Raw genomic sequence first — 26,858 nt, forward strand, 5'->3', positions numbered from 1 at the left:
AGGCCCCGGGAGGTGAAGGGAGAAAAGAAATTGAGAGAGAGAGGGGGAAGTTTTTGGCACCGTGATCAAAAGGAAGCAAAGGCCCCTTTTAAAACAGAAACAAGAGCTGGCTACGAGTCTTCCCCCTTGATGGAAGGGAGGTGGAGAGTTTTCTGGCCTGCAGAGGAGCAATTTGGGAAGTTGGGGACAGTAGTTTTGTTTTGGGTGGAGGGGGAGGGAGGGAGAGAGAGAGAGAGAGAGAGAGAGAGAGAGAGAGAGAGGAGGGATTTGGTTGGCTTGATACCCGCCTGAAGCCACTCTTATCCTTCATCCCTTCTCTTTTTTGGTTTTGGTCTTGGTTTTCCTTCCCTCACAATACTCCTGATCCACCTGGGCCATCGGGAAGAAAGATAGGGGGATTGGAGATGGACTTCTTGGAGGGTAGAGAGAGAAAAGGAGGGAAGAGGGGGGGGGGGGGGTGTTGAATGGCTGCTGTGCTGTGATGCTGCAGTAGCTGCTTCGGTACTCACCAAGTAAGGGTACTCACTTTGAAAGGGAGATGGTGGGATGGGATTTTTATTAATTAGATCGAGTGAATTTTCCATAATGCCCCTACTTTCTTTTCTAGAAAAGGCCCGGACAAATTCTGCTCTTGCTTTACCATAATTCCCATAATTTCTTTATCTTGACCATGAAGTGCCATAGGATGATTTTTTCCTATTCTACTCTTACTTGACAGAATAAAAGTATTATTAAGCATTATCTCAGTTATTTAATCGGTTTCATTGACAGAATAAAAGTATTATTAAGCATTATCTCAGTTATTTAATCGGTTTCATGGCTCTTTTCTTAGGTTAATTACTTTTCTATATTTTCATTCAAAAATTATATTAAATTGAAAAGACTTCTTATCTATTCTTATTAAATTCGTGTACCTTTATTGGAATATTATACTTGATTACTATCTATTTTTATATCATTTTTAAAAAATATTTTATACTTATTTAAAATTTTATTATTAAAAAAAAGGCCTCATCTATTGGATTCGCCTTAGGCCCCCAAATGTATTGGGCCGCCCCTCATTAGTGGCAAGCTTTTCTTTTAAAAAGCACTAAAAAGAAAACACTAGTTCTCCTTTTCTTTTTTCTTTTATTCAGTATTCAAAATTTAACCAAAGGTGGCGACAAGAGTGTCAACGTGGAATAGAATTCGCTCCATGCACCCAAATGTTATCCCTCGTCATCATTTCCTTTTCGCCACTCGTGCCAACGTCGGCGACGCGACGTAACCACTCTCTGTCCACGTCTCTTCAGATGCCAGAGATGGGAGGCCGCGTTCCGATATATAGCGATCGATAAGCCTGAGTCTTTCTCCGCTCGGATAGGTAGTCGCAGAGAGGAAGATGGGTGTTCCTTCGTTCTATCGTTGGCTGGTAGGTAAGTACCCAAAGATACTGATCAACGCCGTGGAGGAACCGGGAGACCATGTCGATACCTCCCTTCCAAACCCCAGTGGAATGGAATTTGACAATCTCTACATAGACATGAACAGCATCATCCATCCTTGCTTCCACCCGGAGGATCAGGTAACCCCACGCTCACCCTCTCTCTTCCAACATAAGAAAAAACGCAGGGCCTGTGTTTGGCACCGCGCGTTGTTGATTCTCTGTTTTTCTTCCTCTGCAAATAACTAGTGAAATACCATGCGCATATCGATATCGAAGTTAGCATTCTTCTGCGCGTACTCTTGCTTTAGTTTTCATTCTTTTTTGAAAAGCGATAGGTCTTCGCTATCGAAAGCTCTAAAGATCTCAGGGACAATATAAAAAGCAAAAAAGTCCTATCGTACATATTCTCCAGTTTATCACACTTTCCTTCTTAGACTTTTTTGAAATCAAAGCCAGAAAGCAAAAGCAATGCCAACCAATGACAGGCCTCCATTTTCCTTTTCATTTCTCCTAGTTTTTCTGTAAACTTTTTGTAAAGATTTCAGTTTCGACGTTTTTTTATATTTATAGCTCCGTATTTTCTTCCATGGGACACTATACAAATCGGTTCCAAAATCTGACTTGGTTAGATGCATATGTAGCCATGCACCTGCATATTTTTCTTTAATCTACTTGCTTTTCCAAGTAAATCCACTTACACGTACCTCTTAATCTTGGTACGTGGGTCTGAAGCTTGTTCTTGTAATCAATGTACTGGTAGTCTCAAGATTTGCCTGAGGTCTTCCCGCTTTCTTAACTCAGCTTTTCCCACCGACGACGATTGAGGAGGTCTTCAAAGCAATCTTTCAATGTGTAGACCGGATCTTTCGCATTGTGCGACCGAGGAAGCTTCTGTACATCGCCATCGGTAGGAGGCCCCTATATTCTTCTTTTTCATGCTTCTTTCTCTGGGAACTTGTAGCAAACCGTCTGTTGTTCTGTATTTTTCATTTTTTTTTAATTTCTTACGTATTACTGTGTGGGGTTTATGATTCTTGCGTTGGACGTTTTAATGGCTTGGTTAAGTTGTCAATTTTTCCATTTTATTTTCTCTCTAATCATTATCCACGATTTTTGGAAGGGTGAGACTTTTCAGAGTCACTGAGTCAGGGTCAAAATGGCCATTTACAGCTCTATATAATTTTTTGCCTCTTGCATTAAAAACACATCTGGTCAAATTGGATTCTGATCCTTTGTTTGCCTGCCAATTTTATGATAAGAAACTTGGTGAAGTCTCCGACACAATTACACATTGTTTTTACAAGCAATAATTCCGGTTCTATTTCCATACAGAGTTATGTTTGTTTTATAGACAATCACACGCAGACCATGCACTAAGAATAAACTGACTATCAGAAACGAGGGCCATGAATAAAATGACCAGTCAACAGTGCATGAACAGAGAGGCAGTCAATCCAAGGGTGGACCTCAATTTCTTCTTGTTCTATTCGTTAATGTTAACTTATTCAAGTTTCATTACCATATAATCTCTCTTTAGTTTATTTTTCTTATTGCCTTGTTGCATTGATCCTTAGACACTGAATGAAAGATTCAGTGCTCAGTTAATGCAGTTGCGACAGCTGAATCCTCTCTCTTGTTATTATTTTTCGAGGGCAGATGGTGTTGCGCCAAGGGCAAAAATGAATCATCAGCGAGCACGAAGATTCCAAACGGCTAAGGAAGCTGAGAAAGCGGTCTGCTTTCCTTCATTATACTTTAATTCTATCATGATCTTACTTCCTATCTATTATGATCATGAAAAATTTTTGAGGTTCAAGTATTATGGTACTTGCTAATAGGAAGCTGTAGAGGAACGAATGACGAGAGAATTCGAGAGGGAGGGGAAGACTGTTCTTCCAAAACGGGAACATGAGGTTTCAGATTCTAATATTATTACCCCTGGAACTGTATTTATGGAGAAATTGTCAAAGGCACTGGAGTACTACATCCGCTCGAGATTAAACAGTGATCCTGGATGGAAGACAATAAAGGTTAGATGTTTGATTACGTATGCGGCAGTGACTTTCTTGATACCAAGTTAGGACCGTATTGGATTGTTGAATTTGTTCAATTATTTACATATATTGATCTCACCTGTAAGTCTCAATCTCTAAGATCTATTCTGCTGCAGTTTCTATAACTCGTGGTTTATTCTCCTATTTATGTATTAGGGTTTAATCAAAAACCATTTTCATGAGTCAGAAATTTTTGGCCTCCATACAACTCCTTTTGTGATATTTAATATTTATACTGGCATTTAACCCAACAAGGCTGGCTTCCTTGAATTTATATTTTATCCATTCTCAGATATCACCATTCTAAATTTGGTGAAAAAGGTATTCTTGCTTATGCTAGTTTTTGATATGTTGAATTTTGAAGGTCATACTCTCCGATGCTAATGTTCCGGGCGAAGGAGAGCACAAAATCATGGCATTTATACGGGTTCAACGCAGTCTTCCTGGTTACAACCCAAATTTGCATCATTGCTTATGTGGTCCTGTATGAGAATCTATGTCACTACAGTGCTTCTAGATTTAGATGCTTTTTTAAAAGATATGTCTTGATCTTCTAATTTGGTTTAAGGGTGTTCTTATCTCTGGCAGGATGCAGACCTCATTATGCTTGCGCTGGCAAGTCATGAAATTCACTTCTCCATTTTACGAGAGGTTAGTTAATAATATTTTTTCTCTTACTGGCTAGAGAGATGGTGTTTTTGGTGGTATGTCTGCAGGGGAATAATCTATTGTGTAAAACATGCAGTTTTATCCAGTGTGGTTGTCTATAAATTGATCTTGTTCGGTTCTTTAGAAGAACATATGGTTGTCCAGGATGTTTAGCACCCACATTTACTGATAAAAAAAATAAGCATAATGTTGTTGTATATTATCCTAAATACAGGAGCTTTTGCTTGGTAATCTGAATACAAAAGGCTACTTATTATGTTTTGGTTAGTTGTCCAAGTTTCTGTAAATTGGACTAGGTAAATTCATGAGTTCATTTTTACTTAATTGGTGACTACCAGGATGTTCTAAAGGCAGAATTGAATGCAACCACATACCAGGTTCTCCCCCCCTCTCCTTCTCCACACATTGTTTTTAATGCAATTCCTCTGTTGCTGAACGTCTATGTTACAATCTTGCAGTTTTTGAATATCTGGACATTGAGGGAATACTTGGAGCTTGACATGAATATTCCTGACTTCAAAATTGATATCGAGAGAATTATTGATGATTTCATCTTTATTTGTTTGCTCTTGGGAAATGATTTTCTCCCACACCTTCCTTCATTGGGAATTCATGAGGTATGTAAGCATTCAAACTTTATTAGGTTAAAATGGTCATTACATGTCAACTGATTCCCCCTGTTCCCATGTGATTGTATTGCAATGGCCTGTCTGAGAAATGGTACTTAAATACTTTTTTTACTTCTTACATCATCTAAAGCTGATATGTTCTATTGGCTGTTGTACAGGGAGCAATTGATTTAATGATTTATGTGTATAAAAAGATGTTCAAGAAAATGGGGGGCTATCTTGTAGACATGAGCAAAGTAATGAAATATCTTTTTTTTTGCTTTGGTGAATGTTGTTTCTGTTTTTATGTTCGACATTCCATAAAATGGAGGAGAAAAGTTATTTGTATCACTTGCTTGCCATCAGATAAATGATAAAAAGGCTGCATACATAAAGGTCAAGAGAGTAGAAAGATTTATACTTGAAGTTGGATCATACGAAGACAAAATATTTGACAAAAGAAATAGACTGCGACAGGTAGAGCTTCTGATTAAGAATTTCTCTGTTGTTCATTTTATGATGTTTGTCCTGTCTTGATGTTCCGATGTTGCTATGTTCACAAAGTTACGAGGCCAAGGGTTTTCTTATGCTTGGAGACTTAATGAAAATCTCTGTTGGAATTTCTTTAGATGTCTCAGGAATAATTCTAGCCATTATATTATATTTCTGTAGGATAGGCTCTGTGAAATCCATGGTTCAATGTACCTTGATTGTACCATCTGGTATGAGGTGTGTTGTACTGTGCCAATAGTGAATTGATGCACCGAGTGTTGATACCACGAACCATACTGTACCGACACTATATGGAGCGTGGTACTAGTATGGGTACCAAAACTGGCACTACGAACCATGGTCAAACCTCTTATCTTTTTTTTATGGTCCAATACAGTGATGCTTACTATGTAGGACTATGGGCACTTGCAAGTAACAAAATTTCCATGTCTAGGCTTTAAAAGTATGCACATTTAGGTAACCCTGAACTGTTGACAACTCCTATTATGTAAAACCTTTAGGAATTTTGCAATAGAAGCTCCAGTAGCTTTAAGTTTTGTCAAAATGAAGGGAGTTTGTTTTGATAGTGCTTAGCTGGATGGCCCTTTGGTTTTGTTCTTCATTTGGCAAGCTTCATGAAATGATGGCGACATCGTGTTGCCGTTTCTCTGGAAAAAAAAGGGGAGAGATGAAATCCTTTCAAAAATCTAAAATTTATGTACCCGATTACTCCCACAAACATAAATAGTAGGAGCAATGAGTATTTTGGTTAACCAACTGTTTTACCTGTCAGTTAAGTGGATTAAATGCACAGTTCAGAATTTCTGTGACAGTCCTCTATGCGTGCTTACCTGAGAAACAAGGTTAATATTTTGCTTCAGAATCTGGATATATTGGTTCCTTCAAAGAGTTCTCCACTTTTCAGATTAATGTGTCCTTTTTGATTGTTCATTCTTATTCCAGTTTTGTTTAGTCTGGTCAGAAGTGCTGTAGAACTTGAGAATTCTTCTACCTTTTTACCCCTTGTTTCCACAGAGGAAGCTGCAGAGGTTGTTGCAGCAAAGACTAGAAGAAGAGGGGGATGGAAGTGAAAATGGTGATCTAGTGAGTATGTTTTTAATTTAACATTTCCAAGTTCCACAAAGATGAGTCATTCACTTTACTGATAGTGTGAGGCTTCCTTCACCAGCAATATGATATGAAATATGGGGTTACCAATGAGGTAGCAGAGATAGAAGATGGGGCCTATAAATTTTCAGTTCACAACAAGAGCTGTTCAAATTTCAGAAGCTCTGAAACCATTTCAAAGTCCTCCAAAGAGAAGCGCAATGTCTCTGCTTCACAAAATTTGCTTGCTGCTGGTCATGATGGAAATGATGTATGTAAATTCTTTCTGAGATTTTTTTCTGGGGGAAAATAAATCTTCTTGAGGCTATATTTTTTATGTGCTCACAAGGCATTTAGTTTTATGTTGCAACCGTATTTTTCATACAGGAGAATCATTTTCCTAGCTTAAGTTAATAAAAATGTGATATTGATGCTTAGGATCCTCTATTTACTCAAAATTTCTAGGTGATCAATAACACAAAGGAGCTGAAGCAGAAAGTGAAGGACTTTCTTCGTGATAAAGCAGACTTGTTTAAGAATGGTGATCTACAAAATGATAAGGTATGCAGTGTGAAGTAAGTTCAAGTTGCAGACTAGCTTCTGTCATTTTTAGAAATTTTGTAAATATTATTAATTTAAAATAAAAATATATTTTTAATGATATTTAATGACATATTTGATTCTCTTCCAGGTACATCTTGGTTCTCCAGGGTGGAAAGCTCGATACTATAGGGAGAAGTTCTCAGCAGAGACTTCAAATGAAATCGAAATCACAAGGACAAATGTTGTATGTATCAATTATGTGAATACTTGCAAAAGTTGTGGCAGTGCATTAATTATCTACTTACCAAAATTTAAAAAGCATTAGTATTGTCTTCCTATTTTGTGCGTCTTACTTATAACTCATTAACTAGTTTGACGAGCCAAATAATTGAAATCAAGTTAAACAATACTGATTATATGATTGATTTTGAAAGGCAAGTTAACTGTCACTATAGCTAAAAGGAACATACATCTATAAGTTTTTTAGCTGTTTTAATGTAGACTCAAAGAACTGGCTACCTTTTTTTTTTTTCTAATTTGTCTTTTGTTCAGGAAGCTTTATCATACTCTAAAGTATTTCTTTTGCCTCCTCAAACTGTAATCCCATCACTATTTCGTTTATATGTTTATGAAGTCATTGGCATGTTATTGGATTACATTCACATCCTTTGGAAGATGTTCCGAGAGGTAGACAAGCCTGTTTTCTTCAGTGATACTGTAATGTTGGGCCACTGAAATCAAGCTTAAGGTATCCTTGTCAGACATGGTGCTACCAAACATAGACCTTCCCAGACCCTGTTGTTTCACTTGCTTTGATGCTGTCTTGCCATAGACCTGACCTTTCATGCCTTAGTTTCTTAGATTGTTTGGTTTATTATAACCATTCTCCTGTTTTTGTTTTTATTGTTTAATGCTCCTTTTTCATTTATATATAGGTCGAAAAGTATGTGGAAGGCCTTTGCTGGGTCCTTCAGTATTATTTTGCAAGAGTGCGCTCATGGTCTTGGTATGGGATGATTGTCTGTCGCAGACATTCTCTAAGTAGCTTAACTCTTATGATTTCTACTAAGTTCAAGATTTTGCCTGAGATTGACATTACTCTTGAGCAGGTATTTTCCTTTCTACTACGGTCCTTTTGCATCAGATATCAAGGGTCTTAGTTGCTCGCAGATAAAATTTAAGTTCGGGTGCCCATTCAAACCTTTTGATCAGCTCATGGCAGTGTTGCCACCGAAAAGGTAAATCCAATTAGTTGTATGTTTGCGTATTTTGTTTGCAGGGCTATTAATCGGTTTTCTCGTATAGTTCACATGCTCTGCCGAAGGCATATAGGCCCTTGATGAATAGCAAGGATTCAACAATCTTTAAGTTCTATCCTACTGGTAAGACTTTTGTCTACAATGTATCTTTTTGCGTTCGGTCATATGTATGGAGCTTCACATTCCTTGTGGTTGTCAGATTTTGATGTGGACATGGACGGCAAACGCTTTTTGTGGCAGGTTGATCAGTGTTTCCTGACTTTGCTTTCTACATCTTATTAATTATTTTGCTCAGCTTATGAGAAAATATTCATTAAATTTGCGAGTTAAAAATCTTTTGTAGGGTGTTTGTAAGTTGCCTTTCATCGAAGAAGAAATACTACTTGCAGAAACTAGGATGCTAGAAAGGGAACTGGAAGTATGACATTTGAGTTTCTTTCAATGGTAAATGTCCTTCACTTTTGTCTGTTGGTGTTATTCATATTTTCAATTATCTTTGGTAGGTGGATGAAATGGAACGGAATTCCTTTAGAAATGACAAGATTTTTGTGAGAAATTGCCATGCTTTGGGTTTGAAAATGTGTTCAATTTGTACATCTTCAAAATGTACTACCGGCAGATCAGAGCAAAAGTATCCTTTGGATGCAGTCAGGTATTTTTTTTTTTTTTCTGATTTATGTTTCGGACTAATGTTCCTCATTTTTATTTTAATAATAAATTATGCAGTTGGCAAGCATTTGGATTATGGAATATGATATTGCTGTACTAATCTACAAGGGAAGTATAGACGAGCTTTTGGCTTCCCTTTTAGCAGCGCATCTTCTAAAATACAAGACAAACCATAACTGTTGTGTGTCTTTGGGTTCTTAATTTATTAAAAGATAAACTCATCTCCTCAGAAATTAAGAAAAAAGAAAGGGAAAAAAACCTTCCTGTTTATGTTATCTCGTGTCTTGTAAGTGCAAACTAACAATAGTTTTTTTTTTTTTCTGGCTGGTGCCAGTAAATCTAATATCATACTCCGCAAAAACCAATAATATTCTTTTTTCTAATGTAGTTGTGGGATCGGTGGTTTCCTTTGCCCTTATGATGATCATTTGGGTCCTCATAACTTCAAATCTCCTATTGAAGGAATGGATGACATCGCAAAAGATAATACATTGTGAGTTTGTTGTTTGAGCAGAATATCAGGGAACATTTTGTCTTATATTTGTGATCAAGGAGAAAAGAATTGATCAATATCATGTTTGTCTCATATTCATCTAATTCTTCTTCACAGTTCTACATTCTTCATAAATCCTGATTGGCCTGAACATATCCCAAGGCTACTGGAAGACGTCGATATACCTGGGAAGGTACTTCAGATTCTTGATTCCCGCTGTATTGTGATTCAGGATTGTTCTTTTCCTTTATCGAAGCTATCATGCCTGATATTCTGTATTATTGGTAGTGTCATTCGTTGGTGTGCTTTTCAAATAAGATCTTCTAAGAACAACAGGGGGCCTTCCAGGCCAAGCATGTATTCCGGGAGGCCAATGGGGCGGCTGATTGGGTGGCCGCCTATGCGGCCCACCATTCGGGTTACGCCCTTTGGTCGGGGGAGGGGGAGTTGCCACTGGCACTCCGCGAGATATTGTATTTTGACTTTATTGGGTGTATTCACACACGATTTGTATGAAGCACCCGTTTCAGCAAAAAAAAAAAAAAAAAAAAAAAAAAACAACAGTTTTGTTTCTGCTATTATTTTTCCATCCCTGTTTAGTTGCACTTACATGTATCGATACCCATCGGTCACATAGAGATCCTTCAGTTGCCCAGAAACAATTGCTATGGATTTGGTTGCCCTGTTGTTTATATGATGAACCTTGTGCAAGTATCTTCATGTTTTTGCAGTCGATAACAGAAGCAGACATTGTGGAAAGAAAGCTGTGGCATGAATACGAAGGTTCACAACCACAGATGTACAAGTATGCTTACTTCTTCCATAAAGCAACGTACATATTACTGTAGAGTAACTCTTGGTAATTTTGGCCATGGCCGTAACTCGTGTATAAATTCAAGTAACAGCCATGAAACCAGATACCTGAATCAAGCTAGAAGCTTTGGGAGGGGCCGTGGAACTTCACAGGCGTGGCATTCTACCACCGGAGGGAGCCCGGCGGTGAATGCCAATAATGCGATCATTCATCGAGGCAGTGACGTTTCCGGGCGTTTTCCGGGCAATTCTGCTGCTGCTGCTTTTCGGGGGTATCGGTCGAGGTATGGCACGTCCGGTGGGTCGCGAGCTGATGCTAATGGCGACTGGAGGAACCGTCCGGGTGCAGAGTTAGCTGTTCGTGGACGTGCGAGGGACCGCAACAATAGGTGGAATGGTGGAGAGGGTAAGATTTCTATGAGATGAAGGGAAGGTAAGACCCTGTGGTGGCTATTTTTTGGCCTATCAGCAGGAGATAGGTACACTGGGGTTCATATTCTGGTGCTCAGTCCCCTGCATTACCAAAATTGTGACAATGGACATGTGTCTTTTAATGTTTGTGCTGCAATCTTTTGTGTCCATGTGCTGCACCTGTTATATTATTGTTTCTTCTACGGTTTTGTTTTGTTTTGTTTTTGTTTTTGTTTTTTTTTTTTTTGAAAACGGTAATTCTTATAGCTAACACCTTGACTCAAATCAAGTGTTGTGAGAACCGGACCGCGGCCACCTTTAGGAAGGTTTTGACCCACGGGAGCTCGCCACACCGGCCCTTGGGAAAGGAAAATTAAGAAAACTCGAATCACAATTTTATCTTTTTTTAATTACAGTAGAGTATTCACTTTTTAGTTTAATACATCGTAATCCGTGTCAGTTCTTATAAAACATTTGAGAAAAAGTGTCCACGCTCTATTCTAATAACGTGTATTATAATTGGGGGTTTATATGCTTCGGTGATGTGTGTGTTGTTGTTATTACAACATGTGTTAATTTTGGTATTATAGTAGGATATATTATTGTCAATAAAATGCTAAAACTGTTTGTATTTTTTGGGAGAGTTGGATCATTTGCAGTCGATGGCAGGTTGACTTGGAACATTTGTGGTCAATAAAAAAGTAGAGTTGTAACCTGTCTTACGTTAAGGAGTGTCAAAACTCCATTTATCAGCACCATCAGCTTTCTTCTGAATTATATTACTTCACATCTTGCGAGTACAGACCAAAATAGATGTACCATCATTGGGTTTCGGTTGTATCTTTCGCACGAAAGAGTGATTGATCTTCATTAACGACATTGATCATTGAATGATATCCTCCATGGATCGTAAAGCACTTCAAACATCCCCATTCATCACCTATGCAGCTCTCAAAGCGATTATTGAACGACCCAACGGTAAACTCCATTTATCAGCACCATCAGCTTTCTTATGAGTTATTGCATCTTGCGAGTGCAAACCAAAATAGATGTACCATCGTTGGGTTCCAGTCGTATCTTTTGCACGAAAGAGTGATTGATCTTCATTCACGACATTGATCATTGGATGATATCCTCCGCGGATCATAATGCACTTCAAACATCTTCATTCATCACCTGTGCAGCTCTCGAAGCAATCATCGAACGATCCAACGGTGGATTCGCAGGCCTGCCTCCTTCCCAATTGAAAAAGAGAGAAGACCATCATGCAAAAAGGCCAAAATAACGTATCCGGCCCTGTATAACCCTGGCCCGTTCCGCTCCGCCTCTAAGCCTTCCGGCATGGGAAAACACTTCATCTCGCCGATCGCAGGCCAGAGGAAGGAGTCTCCCGTCTCTCTCCATGGGAGGCCGAAGAGCTTCATGCCCTTCGCATCCGAGAAGCCGTTCTCTCTAACCCTGCGTGCTCTGAGGTTGGGGTTTCTTCCCTTTATCCTTCCTGTTCTCATGTTTGAATTTTGGTTCATTTTATTGGATTCTTCTCTTAATTCTCCTTCCTCTTTGTTCTTATGATCCAAAATCTATCGATTTGGCTCCTGTCGTTTTTCAGGTTCCTTTTTTCTTGATTATTTTTTTCTTTTTGACGATGATCCAGTTTTCTTTCATGCTTTCTTGATATGATTGAAGAGCGATTTGCCTCTTGTTCTTTAGGTTTTGTTTCTTCTTGATAATGTTTTGGCTGCAACCCAGTTTTCCTTGGTGATTTCTTTCTTAACACGATCAGTTTTTTCGTCATTCTATCAAGAATCTCTTCTTGATGATATTTTATGGTGTGAACTTGTGCTTTGTTGATATGATCCAGGAGGAGACTGTTTCTCGATTATATTTGTTGGCATAAATCACAAAAGAAGAAGAAGAAGAAGAAGAAGAAGAAGAAGAAGAAGAAGAATATGTTTCTTGACAGCATTTTTGGCAGTAATTCAGCTAACCTACGTGCTTTCTTGATATGATCCAAGATAGATCTGCCTCATATTATTTAGATTTCTTTCAGTCTTAATAATATCTTGATGGTGATATAGCTTGCATTGGTGCTTTCTTTATAGGATCCTTATTTTGCTCTTTTTTCTCTATAATTTCTTGTTTCTTGCGATAGTGCTTTCTTGATATGATCTGAGATAAGACTGTTTCACATTATCTTGAATTTCTTCTCTTCTTGATCTCCAGATTTATTACTGGACTCAGTTTTATGAATCAAAGATTCACCCTATTTTATTTTTCGTAAATTGAGCACATCAACGGAGTGCATATCCATTTTCTACATGGTGACATATAACATGACAAGGGATCATATATAAATCAAATAGGTGAAAACTTTAATTGATGAAATGTGTGAAGCTGTCGATTAAGGAAATTATACTGCAGACGTTATGCTATTGATGTTTATCTCAAGTTAGAGGATGTTCTCTGTCCTGTCATTTTGTGACCTTGAAGTTATTTTAACTTTCCCATCTTTTTGGATAATAGAAATACCCCTTGGAAAGCAGCAGACAGAAAAAGATACTGAATTTTGATTGTATTCGAGGAGGAATTGAAATATATGCTAAATTAGGCTGTTAATTCATCTTGTGACTTGATGAAGGCCATAAAATTCCCACCCATAATGACTAGTGATACATCATAAGTGCACATATCATATTATGTGGATCACTTTGTGTGGACTCCATACAATTTGTGCAATATGAGAGCCATTTATTTAAATATAACATGCGCGTGCGAAAGAGAGAGAGTGAGAGAGCTTCATCACTTCAAATCTGATAATGAAGCTATTCTTTTCGAGAATATCAACTATTCTTTTCAAAGTAGATTTGGGAGCATATTTTTAATCTCAACTCTGAAAAAACAGAATTGTCAGGATGAGGAGTAGGGCCATTTCTACTAAGCTAGTAGCACATTGCCAAAATCAAGGCACAGGTTTTGGTAAAGAGAGTGTATTGGAACCCCCCAAACAAAGTAAGAAATACTATATAAAACAAAAAATGACAAGAATAACCCATTACAAAGGCAAGAAGAAAAGCTGTAGCCTTGGAGCCCACATAGTAGCCTTTTCTGCAACTTGATATCCTGCATAATATTTAGTGATGGTTTTAAATTGTTACTTAATAATCACTCCTTGCATTTTGGAATTATGTGTTTCTTTCAAACAGCAACAGCCACCAAACTTGTTGACGCAAATTTCATGAAGGCCATAAACTCTTAGTTCAGTCTTAATTAAAGATTTGCCACGTTCTATTTAGCAACCTTTTTGAATTATTACTTAAACTAATGATTCCTTGTATTTGGAAGTGCTTGTTTCTCTCGAACAACAGCCACCTAATTCCTTGAAGCAAAATTCATTAAGGCCATAAACTCTTTGAAGCTTCCCACAGGAGGTGGCTTCCAGATGTCTCTTATACTTCACTGGGGTTTTCTGCATAAATTTTCTACCTGTTACTCTTTATGCTTCATGGGACGAGGGACTAAAAGAAGGGAGAAAAGTTCATCTTGTTCAAAAAGTCATGGGACTAACTTGGGACTGGGATTAGGGTTCAGGTGATACAGTTAAGTAACAAATGGACTTGATCACAAGAACATCCGGTCCTCTCACGTGATTGGAGGTGTTTAGTAAGGGAAGAGATATGTTTCTGCTGAGGTTTATCAGTATGGGCGCAGTCCTCCCTCTTGGAAGCACATATGGCTGACAAGGTGGACTGAAGAGAGGGCATGCATGCAGGAAATGGGAGAGTGCCCGAAGGGGAGTTGGTTCTTATTTTTATCAAGTGACTGGACTCACTTTGGATTGTTGAGATCAGGATGGTACAGCATAAATGATTGTGACAATAGATTTATCAAACAATAAGAACTGGGATTCCAGGCGCTCCTCCAGAAGAACCATGTTCACCTATAGACATTTTGTGATTCAAATGATCTAGAGCCTGATCCAACTAGTGAACCAACAGACTCACCAACTATAGATATAAATACTCTGATGACCAGCTAACAGAAGCACGATCAAGTTTCTGCTATTTTAGGTACTCTGGACTTGGCTGAAAGATCCGTCGGAAATCCTGTTTGTATATCCTCACCAGAAATGCAAGCTGGCAGTGACAAGCAGATAGTTTTTGCGGCTGATAAATTAAATTTGTATGATGATGGCTTCTCTAGCCCACATTTTCTAGACACACATCAGCAGCGAAAAATTTCTTTTATGCAGTGTATATGATCGGATGCTAAAAATGTTGTTGTGGACATAAAAGTATTTCACCTTTCGAGATAGCACCAGAAATTTTGGTTCTTTCATCTCATTCTTATTCCTGTGAAGAGGCTGATTTCATAAGCATCGGGATAGACTATCTTGTGAGGGGATTTTGTTTCACCTTCACGTTTTTAGGTGAGTTCTTCCAATATCAAAACACCCGAACAAATCGAGTAACAGTTCAAAGATAATAGGAAAAGCTACCTCATGTTTCACTGACCCCAGAGGGTGTGGTCTTCATGAAAACCTTCATCTTGCTCATGCTTGAGTTGTACTCCCACAATTACACCAAGTACATATAGTGACTTGATGGATGCCCAGTGAAATTATGCATGATGATCATGTTCCAATATGCCAAGAACAATATACGTGATCCTGGCCATGCTTGTATCTTGCCCTTCCACCGATGCCATGTCGAAAGCATATCAATGACTCAATACAGCTGCAATGCATGCTAAGTCCGTATCCCAGAGGCAGCAGAAAATACTCCACGAGCACCCGCTGTGATGTTTGGGTAAGCACTCTGAACTTTCATCAAGGCATATTACAGATTTGTCCGTGGAACTGCTGATTTGCAGGAGAATTTGGGTTCGAGAGTTCCAAACGGGCGTCATTAAGAAAGTTTGTGCGTGTTGGTAGTGATGGGCTACTAATGTCCTCTATGTAGGCGAGCTGCAAGAATAGAGATTAAGGGAAAGAGCGGTAGTACGAGGAAAGTAAATATATTCAGAATATTACATTTTAGTCTTTCATCTTGTGTAGCCGTATGAACTTTATTCTTCAAGTAGAATTTGGCAATGGAAATAAATATCTTTGAAGTGTTTCCTTTATGGAGATGATACATGGCAACATATCTCACTAGTGGAGAACTACTCTATCCCAGAAAGAAGCTCTTGCCCGTAAATTTAGAAGCATAAGATTGAGACTCAAAAGAAACATTCAAGAGAATTCTACCTTCCTTTGAGACTGGCTGTTTTTTATATCTCCGCCCATTTATTCTTCATAGCCCAGGTGAACCCTATGCTGTCCCCCCAATTTTTTTTCTGAACCATTAAAACCGGGTCGAATTAGTTTCAGCAGTATCTCTACAATCATTAAAAATTGCAATTTTCGCAACTCTCTTCGAACAACTCACCTTAGAATCATCACGAGTGATTCCCTTAGCGGGCACGGCTAAGAAGAACTGCATTGAGCCATCCACATACACCATCTGTTGAGTCTAGTCTGCATGTGTGTAACTACTATATTGAAGCAGAACATCCATGATGGCTGATAGTTAGCTGCGGGTTGCAGAATTGTGCATCACAAATGCACTAAATTATTGCAACTAACCCTCTTAGCCATCATAATTATGGATTCTAGTATACAAGATTGTTTTGACTTCAAATGATTTCAGGGTTCTGTTTGCCTGAGTTTTAATCAACTTAACAGAAGCAAGCATGTGCTGAGCGTGGTTGGGTTGATACACCTCGCCCAATGAAACCTTATGCATTGCTTCACAGAAGACGTGATTTGATTAATACCAAAAGACGAGCTTTAGTTTCGTAAAATAATACCCAAAATTCCCACCATCACCGTACGCGAAGCTGGCCATGTCAGGGATTCCACGTCGTCCTATTTTAATGCCCTCCATTGTTCCATTGGCCGTTTGCCTCGGGATCGCTTCCTTCTCTTACGTCCTAATCACCTGGTCCTCACAGTGCCACCCCCTAAAAGCTTTTATTGCTATTGCCCGCAAGCTCAATCATCCCCGTATGATCCAAAAAGCCCTCCCTCCTTCCTTAAAACGCTAGCTCCTGTGAGACAAGGACCCATCATACACCAAAAGCATCATCATTCCCATTCTTCATGGCATGCATGTCTCTACCACCTCTCCTCACCCTTTTTGACCAGCCCTACGCCACCTCTTACAGCGGAACTCGAGCTTATAAAAAAAAAGAAAAGAACAAAGAATAGAAAGAAGATAGAGCAGCACATGGTTGGCGCCTAGAACCAAAGCATCACGTGAAGAAAGATCCATTGCCTCGGATCCCCCGATGATCACTTTCAAGTGATGAAATGGACGTAGAGACGCGGATAGGTGCACTGGATAGACTGGCAATCAGTGTGGATCGTAGGGCTTCCCGATCCGAGAATTCTCTTACTTCCATGCAAGCAGTCCTCACATGAAAGCAGGGTGGGGGGAAGAGAAAGGAAAAGGGTGCGCCGGATGGAGACCCTCAGTAAAAGAGACCAATGCGAGCTTCCCTTTCCCTTACTTAAAGTCTGCAAAAGCTCGCTGGTGTGGAAACTTTGTCTCCATGCCTTGTATTGTCTTTCGTAGATGCCAATGACCTCTCTTTTGTTCTGGGCTTTGAGGTAAAAGACCGAAGGCTTGGCAGCTTGTCTTGTTATAGACCAAGTTACAACAGGAGAGATGCAAGTTACCTTTGCTCGGTAGTGAATAAAGAGACTTTATTGTGTCTGATTCCAAAGCTGTAAAATTTCTGGTTTTTAAAGAGCATCCGTATCTTTGATTTGTCTTTACAGTTTGAAAGCAGTCTTATATATTGAGGACGGTTGCCACTTGCCGGTCGGAAGGATATACTCGTTTGTGTAAAGATATATGCATTGCCAAATCCCAAGCAGCTTGGTTACGTTAGTATAAGAATTCTGGTGATTTGTAGAGGATGTTTGTCATATGGGTTCCATGAGAAGGCATTTAAGTTATTCGCTAGAGGTCATGGTGGATTGGAGCCTAGATAATAGCGTATTAATTAATTACCTTCCTACTCATTTCTTGCCTTGTTACCAGTGACAGATCTGATGAAAGGTTTCATCGCATATGCTGGGATGCTTCGTTCCAGATGGGATTTTTTCCCCTTTTCCTTTTAGACGTAGTGTTGTGAAGCTTGGCCTAGAATAGTTTGTGCTCGCTCCTGTGCACATTGGTGAACGTGGACTGATGACATGGGTGGATAACTTTGTCTTTTAAATGCATTTGCTTTTCAGATAAAGTGCCATAAGTAATGAGAATTCTAAATAAACATTCAGTCAAATGTTCAGTGATGCATGCGGTGCATGTTTATATACACTTATACACCTTCCCTCGATGCATATAGCCATACTGAAATTTAAAGCTTTTATTGCTCTTGTTGGACCCCAGAATGTGTTTTAACAAGCACGTACCAATCCGAATTGGATGCCTCAGTGAAAGGTAACATCTGGATTTCTCGCAAGTTTATAATGTACAGAGCAGCCTATCGTGGTTAAAGATATTTGCCTTGACGAGGTCCTAAAAAGGGTAGCAGCACTTCGTAAAGGGAGAAAGACAAGTACCACCGACAAGCCCCATTATCTCCAAAGGACACTGGATCGTTGTTGAGAAAGATATAAGATTTAAGCTCAAAAGTACCGGGTATCCTCGCTTTAAAGTTCATTAGTTTTGGAAGGGCGATGTTTTGAAGGAAAGAAATATTCAAGGTGAAGTTGGTTGGCTCTTGCAAAGTTGGGGGATGTTGGTGTATTGAGTATGTCTCACATCCAATACAAGTAATCATACAAGGCCTTTTTTCTTTACCTTTTATTATTTTTTTGTTTTCCTCCATAGCCTCCATCTTTACAAACGACCATCACTTTAATTAGTGACGTCTCTCTTTATCAAGGGCAGAGCTCGACGACACGCCTTTCATGTCACCGTGAAGGCCACTAAATCAGAAAAGGCTTAATCCAGCCGACGAAATGTACAAAACCAATATATGCTTGTGTTAAGCTGAAAGAGAAGGTGGTGTCATCCAATTAGTTTAGGCGATCCAAATTAAGCACTTGAATCTTTTTCTCTCCACGTAGGGACCCTCGTCAACTTAGTGCACTTCAGAAAGGCTCCCACATAGTAACCTGGCAATGAACATGTCCAAAAACTAGAAAGTGGGAGGCAGTTTTTGCTAGAAATGGGTGGCACATGCTTATTTATAGTACAGCAATCTATCAAAGATGACAACATAGAAGTGGCTAATTCTTAGTTTATTATATATCAATGGTTCCAATTGAAAGCTTTTACTAAACAAATGGAGTTTAGCTAGCCTTATAGCACTACAAGCCCCCCATCGATGAAGGCCTAGTGAGGCATAGCAGGTGTCGTATACTAATTTTTGACAATGTGCTACGGATAGTATTGATGAAAGCATCTAACAAGGTGGACCTAGTGAGTTGGAGAACTTAGGAAAAAAATAGTCTAATTCAATTACGAAAAGCAAAGCACGAATGCATGGGCTAAGCTGTGTGATTTCAATATAAGGAAACTTATCATAACAAGAATCTAACCTGAGCTGGAAACTCGGACAAAGGGCCCATTTTGAAATTAAAGTTTGCATATAAGATTTATTATGATAACACCGCGTATGGTTGCTGAGCAATTTCGCTGTAAAGATGTGAGTCTGAGGGGTGATAGTCTTATCTGCATGTTTTATGAATTCGCTCCCTATTTCAATTTTTTTTTAGAAAGCCAAATTCAGTTTGATGCTGATCTCGCTGAATTCCACAAAGATTCTAGTGTGAACACCAGAAGAACTTACTTGTATATCATTTGGTGCGAACTATATCTTTCGGCTGAGAAAAAGACAGCCGGTATCACTAATATAAGTATTGCCATGAAAGTGGAGATCCTTTATTTGAGTTGATGCAAGTTTGGGATTTAACCTAGAGAATAAAAAAATTACAGGACCTTTTGGTGAGTTTTTTTCAGCCTTGGTTCATCCGCAAGGGTTGCTTTCGGCTTACCAATAATGCAAAAAAAAAAAAAAGGAAGAAGAAGAAGCATCTTTGTGCATTAGTGTTCTTAGAAAATTTCTTTGTTTTGCTTGGGAAATGTAAAGGTAATCATGCACTACAGGAACTAGACTCCTCCACGGTGACATGTTTATTCCGTTTGCAATTAAGAATATTCTATTCCAGTGGAGGCCTTCGGCTGATACTCTTTTTCGTTCAAAGTTTTGATTTCCTCCTCTAGGTTTCTATAACAGAAGTATACTTTTTATGTGTACCCACGATAAGAACAAATGTTCAGATACCGTATACCTCAAGGTTATTCTAGTCTAATCTGGGATGCTTTCATTTATGTACTACTTTAGCTTCCAACGAGCTGATTTAGTTACAAGAAAAACCATTTGAATGAAAGACAACAGCTAAGGAAGGGAATTCATCAAGGGACAAAAACATTTCTTTTTATTAACTCTCTTTTTCTGTACCTCTAGCGATGACAATTTACTTCATCCCATCGAGTACCTAACGCGACCAGACCATAACCCTCAGTGGATCCAGAATGGATTTGGGTAATAGTAAAACCTACCCCAAACCTAGCTAACCTGAATATATATATATAACTTAAGTGTACTTTACCTCAAAACGGCCAACAATAGGAAAGACGACGGGATCCATGCTTCGCTAAACTCCAGTATAGCCTTGATCAACTTCTCTCTCTCTCTCTCTCTCTCTATCTATCTATCTATATGTGTGTGTGTGTGTATGAAGTATACACAAGATATGTAGTTGGTAAAACTAGACTGCATTTGTTTTCAATTGACTAGATTAGGATCAAAAGTTTTGGCTTTAGTCTATGCAGCTAAGACAAATTGCTCACCAAACCAAAGTGATAATGGGTTAGGTCTACGTCTTTATCTGAGATCTACAAGCACTTGGAATTCCTTTGGCTTGCAATTCTAGGAAAAAGCAATGTTGTCTAGGAATTTACATTCATAAGCATTAAAGATAAATGAAATAAGAACTTCAAGATTTCATTTGTTAATAAATAATGAAAATTAGTCCTAAATGACTTTCCTTTTTAAAAGAAGCGTCACGTTTATAGTGGATGTATCTTTCAATGCAACCTGCTTTGCCTATACCTTCATTTGCAAGTATGTTGCATAAGCCATAGAGTAGACCTTGACTATTTCATGAACTGCAAAATTGAGATGGTTGAGAACCATGGGAATGATTTGTTCTTGCTCCATGTTCTGCATAGCATCCATCAGCAAGATGTAAGTACCAAGAAAAATATGAGCAGCGACCAGGTGAATTGAGGTCGTTCTTGACCATCAGTTTTAGCCGAGTTCATTCGCATCCCCTTACGCATGGAATGCTTCAGAGTTGTGAGGAAAAGACCTTTGTCCCATCAGGTCTTTCTTTGGCTTTTGAGAGTACTCGGATAACGTCTCCAGTAAACAACCATTGCTTTTCGCTGGTGCCCTCCCCGTTCCCATAATTCTCGGGTTTGTTGTGTTTCCCACACTTCTTATCATGCTCCATGCATTGGCCAACAGTCGTTTCAGTTCATCGGCCATCACGTTTTAAGTCTCTTCAATAAAACAGTGGATTCTGTGGTGATTCCTTGCTCCTCGTAGTTGGTAGCCGTGCAGTATGAATCAAAAAGAAATGTGAAATAAGATAATTATATTATAAATTGCACAGCTGACAGGATTTGTTTCGGTGCCTTTTATAATAATTTATAAACTTAATCTGCATCATTTAATTAAAAAAGGGGTAAAAAGTTTAAATATTAATCAGTTTAAGCTGTTATCAATTTTAACATATTTTTAATCTCTAAATAAAAGAAAAATAATTGTAACCAAATATTCTGGCTGGTCTCAACTCCAACACCCTACAATCTTCTCATCCTTCGCTTCTCCAGATAAATAACTCTTTTTTTCTTTTTTTTGTTAAAAGACTTACTTATAACCAGCCCGAAACATAATTCTAGGTTGTATTAATTTCTCATCCATATTCTAACTGTCGAACTATTTAATAGATTTTGAAAAAAAAAATAAGATAACATTTGACAATGCTTTCATTTTTTTTCTTTTAAAAATAAAAAATGAAAAATCTGTTTCGATTTTTAAAAGTTTAGAAGATAAATATGTTTGCTATAGTTAATTATTATAAAAATGTAACCATGAGATGATGTTGGCGTTGGTGATGGAGGTAACAACATAGAGCTGGTGTTGGTAGGGGTGAGGGTTCATGGAGGGTAGTGATGATGATGGCAATAGTATGATGGAGGCAACAATAATAGCTATAATGTAGCATAGACGATAATAATAGTAGTGCAACGGAGTTAGTAATGTACAATAGTAACGATGACAGCAATGGTGTCAAAAGTAACGACATCCACGACAACATTGATGGTGGTGATAATGTTGGCAATGGTAGTAAAAAGCATAAGACTGCCTTTGGCATTAGTACCACTTAAAAAATTTTAAAACTAGAATTTTATTTCTCCTCCTCTAAATTTTTGACCACAGCCGCTGTTATGTTTTTAATAAACATAAAAAGAACATGTTTGGTAAGTAAAAACTAGAAACTAGATGGGTCATATAAAAAGAACGTAATAATCAAAGACCTAGAGACTTCAAAAAAGAATCATCCTAAACAAATCATCGCAGAACCACCTTCCTTTTAGATTGGACTATCTTCATGGCCTCCTTATCCAACATCATCCATAGGTCTCCATACCTTCCTCCTATTGCTCCAGGCTCCATGGCGTTGGGCCTTGTGGAGGTGAGATTCGAGCTATTGCTAAAGCTTCAAGAAGCATTGGCGTGCCTTGGGAGCCGGAAGGAAGATGTCCAAAGTCCAATCGTACTAAATTGTGGTGAGATGGGTTAAAAGTTGTTGTCAGTGGGGTGGATGTGGGAGAGGGGGTGGTTGAAGGAAGGAGATAAAGAAGGTTGCTAATGGAGGCTTAGAGGGAGTGGATGCGGTCAACAGTGCAGGGGAGGTGCTCTCGCTCCTGTCGATGTAGTGGGAGACGAGGCTGGTGAGTTTTGTGGGCGGGGTGGCATTAAGGGCTTGGTCTTGCTAGGGCACCTAAGCAACCAACCAGGTCAAGGACGATGCCACCACTAATGTCGCCTCTTCATCATCCTTCATTGCCGAACCTTCTCTTGGATGGAATTTGGATCAAATTGTGTTGTAGGAGGTTTTGGACGACCAGGGTGCACTTGCAATTGTGGTTGATGGTGGTGCCATGATAGGTGGCATGGAGAGGATAAGTGATGCTGGGAGAAATTGAACTTGCGAAGAAAATTGAAGAACGACGAGAATGTTGATCGAACTGATTTTGGCGAGATAGAAACCCTACTACAGAACGTGTAATACAAGGTGTTGGAGTCTAAATGTCGACAACAGCAAACACATGTCCTGATTAACTTCCAACAAATATGAACATTTGTTGGAGGAGAACGCATAATGGGTCTCTCTTTCAAGATCTAATCACCACCTTGGCTAGCCACTGCAAGGATATAGCTCTCATGCACTTACAAACCCTAAGAATCCACTAGAAATGAGGAGGGGCGGAATAGAGAGAAAAACAAAGAAAGAATAATTTTCAAAATAAAATGTCACTACTCAATAAACTCGGTGATGGTTACAATAGGAGCCCCAATAAGATATTTATAAGTAATATAGGAACATCTTTTCTTCTAATTCCTAATATGGAATTCCTAATCTTGATATAACACAAATAACCCGAGCTGTTAACTTTTCTAATAACATCAAAAGTTCTCAAAAGAAAGTTTACTAAAATCAAAATTTTCTAAAGTTTACTAACATAAAGTTTTCGAAATAGCTAATTGGCGCCCAATGTGGGACTTAAACTTATACGCCCATAAGATCAACCCTAGACGCTCTGGCATCAAAGTGTCTTGGCGGTGGTTGATACCGGGCTTTGGTATTGTTTTCACCTTGGCCATTCCGTACACCATATTTTCATCTTTGTATTTTCATTTTTAAAATTAGTATCAAACAAATTTTCGGTCTCAATCTTTATGTTTTTATTTTTAAAAGAAAAATAATACAATCTATGCTAAATGGACTCTATAAGTAGATAGGAAATTCCAAGTTAGTATTCATGGGATTGGAAAAGATGAACGGGAAGGACATCGCCCCGCTTTAATAGGTGGAAAACGGATGTGGCGACATGGCATGGGGGCGAATGTTTGATCGAAAAACTAACTATTTTTGATATATATATATATATATATAAAGAGAGAGAGAGAGAGAGAGAGAGAGAGAGAGAGAGAGAGAGAGAGAGAGAGAGAGAGAGAGAGCATTAGGCAATGTTAGTTGCATGATGAGAAAAAAGAAGGGCACCAGTTTCTCATTTATTTACATATAGGTTCTATTTCAATGGTTACCTTTCGATGGAGATGAGATGGCATCCGCCTGCTTCCTTTTCGTAGACAGTTGAATCACAACTGAAAAATGGCTGATAAGAATTGCAGATCATACCGAAGGTATGACCCTTCTATTCTTTCCACAGCTCACAGCTGCTCTCACTGCTGAAGCTGCACCATATTAAGTGTTAGTTATGAGCAAGAGGAGGCATATATAGGCTACTTACACATCAATATTGTAATCTTTTAACGTGAGATTTCCATGCCACCTCTTGTATATCAGAAGAACTACGTCCTATTTGTGAAGTCTCTCTATTGAGTTATTCTAGACGCACATACTCTCCACTGGCCCGCCCTACTTTAATTCGGCACTGTCACCAACCAATATTATCTATTTAAACTCATTTTTGCACCGCATTGCCAATTTAGTCTTGTATATTGTATTCTTGCATGGTTTCATGAGCACTTACATTTCGGATTTCAAATATTGTCAATATTTTTTTTTATTTTTTTATTCTGATTATATATGTTTATAGCACCACTAGTTTTTTTTTTTTTATTTTTTGGAAAAAAGAAAGGTGCAGACTGTGGAGTGCCATTAGTAGCTTTCCTGGCCTAAAAAATTAATTAGAAAAATACTCTCCAAGATTTGAATTCAAGACCTCCTCTGAGCAATGAAGGGTGCAATCATTAGGCTATAGTTCAGTTGCTACTGATATAAAAACATAAATTTATGTTTATATATTTCTAATTTTCAATCATGTAACTTAAAATATTCAAAGCTTTTTTGGAAGATGTTAGTGAATTTGCTTGTGCTGTTAACTACATCAGTAGAACACTTTTTTTTTCTTCTTTTGAGCAATGCATTATAACACTTGATTATATCTCTTTTCCAAAAAATTTCTCTTTTTTCTTTCCTTCTTACTATTTTTAAAATCAATAGTTTTTACATCGCTTTAAAATCAAATTTCATAAAATCAAACCAGGCGCAAACTTAGATTGTCCATCAAATAATTTTATTATAATTATAAGAGCAATGCTGCAATATTACATTTTGATACTTAATGATTGATGTAATCCAAGTTTCCTCACTGCCATTTGGGTACTAGCTGTTGTCAAGTTGTTGCTAATATCTGAATGCCGTAATCAGAAGAAATGCAAGAGCAAAAAATATTTTGAGAAATAAAAAAAGCTCATCAAATGCAAAAACTAATGTAAACATCAAATGCTGGCGATCCCTCCGGTCAGTGTTCTGTTTCTTTCTAGAAAATGTAGAGTTTTGAGAAAAATTTCAAGTCAGTTGTGGGGATAAGAGCCTCTTAATACAGTGGAAGTTTGCATGCACATGAAGATTCTCGGTCACAGAGCTCCTAAGATCACACCTAGGATTTGTCCCATCGTGACCCAAAATAAGAGAAGAATTTAGCGTTTTCTGGGTTCCAAAGATGCCCTTACTGAATGGTAGCAAAGAGTATTTTAGTTTCCCAAAAATCTCCTGAAACGAGGGTATTACGTCTTCCTTGGGAATACAAACATATCCCTGTACTCCCCACCTTTTGAAATTTAACACATATACTTTTTTGTTACCTTAAAATAAGTGCATCAAAAGCATCCATCAACGGGGAAAAATGGATAAATGGGAATATAATTTTGTTCTCTTTTTTTTTTCAATTTTGTCCTTGTGATTTATGCATTGCCAGATCTACCAGCCTTGTTTCTTAACTAAACATGTATCGTTGTTATGGGCCATTCACTGTAATTTACATGCATTTATTTATTTTTCCAATTCTTCTTAATAAATTAGAATAGGGTTACACCTAATTCTTCGCTTATCAATTAAAGGTGTATTCATTGTTTCAAGCTTATTTTTATAGATTGCCCTTTTGGAAAAAATTATAGGGGCACCCTCTTAATTTAGGGCCTCTCTAAGAGGCGCCTTCTCGATTTTAAAAAGTTTTAAACGGATCCTTCAAATTTCCAGCTTATTCCAAACAGGTCCTTTAGATTTTCAACTAGCAGATGCGGTTAGCCTACTATTGCATATGACTAAAATACCCTCGCTCTAGTCAAAGTAGAGAGGAATGAAGGGGTTCGAAGCGCTTTAAGATTTGTGTGGTGAGCGATGTTTAACTATGGGTCATATATTAAGGGTACTTTGAGAACCATGTAAATAGATGAATGAAGAAGTTCGAAGTGTTTTGAGATCTGTGCAATTAATGATTTTAATTATGGGCCATATGCTAAGGATGCTTTTAGATTTGCGCAAGTCAATGAACGAAGGGATTCGATATACTTTGAGATTTGCATGATGGGTGATCCTTAATTATAGGTCATATACTAAGGATGTTTTTAGATCTATGTAGAAGGATGAATGAAGAGATTCAGAATACTTTGAGATCTATGCGGTGAGTAATCTTCCACTACAAGCCATGTACTAATGGTACTTTAAGACCTGTATAGGTAGATAAATGAAGGTGTTCAAAGTGCTTTGAGATTTGTGTGATGGTTATTTCTTAACTGTGGGCCATATAATAAGGATGCTTTTAGATCTGTGCAAGTACATGAATGAAGGTATTCGAAGTGCTTTGAGATCTGCATGATGGGTGATCCTTAACTATGAGTCATATACTAAGGATGCTTTGAGATCCATGCAGGTGGTTGAATGAAGAGGTTTTGAAATTTTTTAAAGTCGAGGGATTGTCTCTAGAATAGGCTCTAAGTTGAAATGGTGTCCCTATGATTTTTTTCTTAATTGTTTTAACTATCCCCCCAACCCCCCTCCCTAAAAGAAAAAAGACTTTTATTTAGGCCAATACCCCCATGCCTTGCAAGAAGACCAACCTGTGTTGTTCCACATGATGAGAGCGGAAGGTGTGG

At 38.3% G+C, this 26,858-nt stretch overlaps 1 protein-coding gene and 1 long non-coding RNA gene across 2 annotated transcripts; both read left to right on the plus strand.

Annotated features, from left to right (window-relative positions):
* Nucleotides 1-1,381: 1,381 nt before the first annotated feature.
* Nucleotides 1,382-10,737, plus strand: LOC103714276 (5'-3' exoribonuclease 3-like). The gene is made up of 25 exons (XM_039133915.1): nucleotides 1,382-1,564; nucleotides 1,997-2,000; nucleotides 2,205-2,333; nucleotides 3,083-3,159; nucleotides 3,265-3,456; nucleotides 3,845-3,964; nucleotides 4,069-4,131; nucleotides 4,488-4,526; nucleotides 4,608-4,766; nucleotides 4,937-5,014; nucleotides 5,124-5,234; nucleotides 6,285-6,353; nucleotides 6,439-6,627; nucleotides 6,822-6,917; nucleotides 7,048-7,143; nucleotides 7,835-7,905; nucleotides 8,009-8,137; nucleotides 8,205-8,281; nucleotides 8,358-8,398; nucleotides 8,502-8,576; nucleotides 8,662-8,810; nucleotides 9,216-9,320; nucleotides 9,438-9,513; nucleotides 10,052-10,125; nucleotides 10,226-10,737. The coding sequence occupies exons 1-25, from the start codon at nucleotides 1,382-1,384 to the stop codon at nucleotides 10,557-10,559; spliced, it is 2,736 nt and encodes a 911-aa protein (XP_038989843.1). The 3' UTR covers nucleotides 10,560-10,737.
* A 1,127-nt stretch (nucleotides 10,738-11,864) lies between these two features.
* LOC120112991 lies at nucleotides 11,865-14,845 on the plus strand. Its single transcript, XR_005514656.1, has 2 exons — nucleotides 11,865-12,016; nucleotides 12,406-14,845. It is a non-coding gene; the product is annotated as an uncharacterized LOC120112991 (long non-coding RNA).
* Nucleotides 14,846-26,858: the final 12,013 nt, after the last annotated feature.

Source organism: Phoenix dactylifera, chromosome 14 (genome assembly GCF_009389715.1).
Source record: "Phoenix dactylifera cultivar Barhee BC4 chromosome 14, palm_55x_up_171113_PBpolish2nd_filt_p, whole genome shotgun sequence".
NCBI lineage: Eukaryota > Viridiplantae > Streptophyta > Magnoliopsida > Arecales > Arecaceae > Phoenix > Phoenix dactylifera.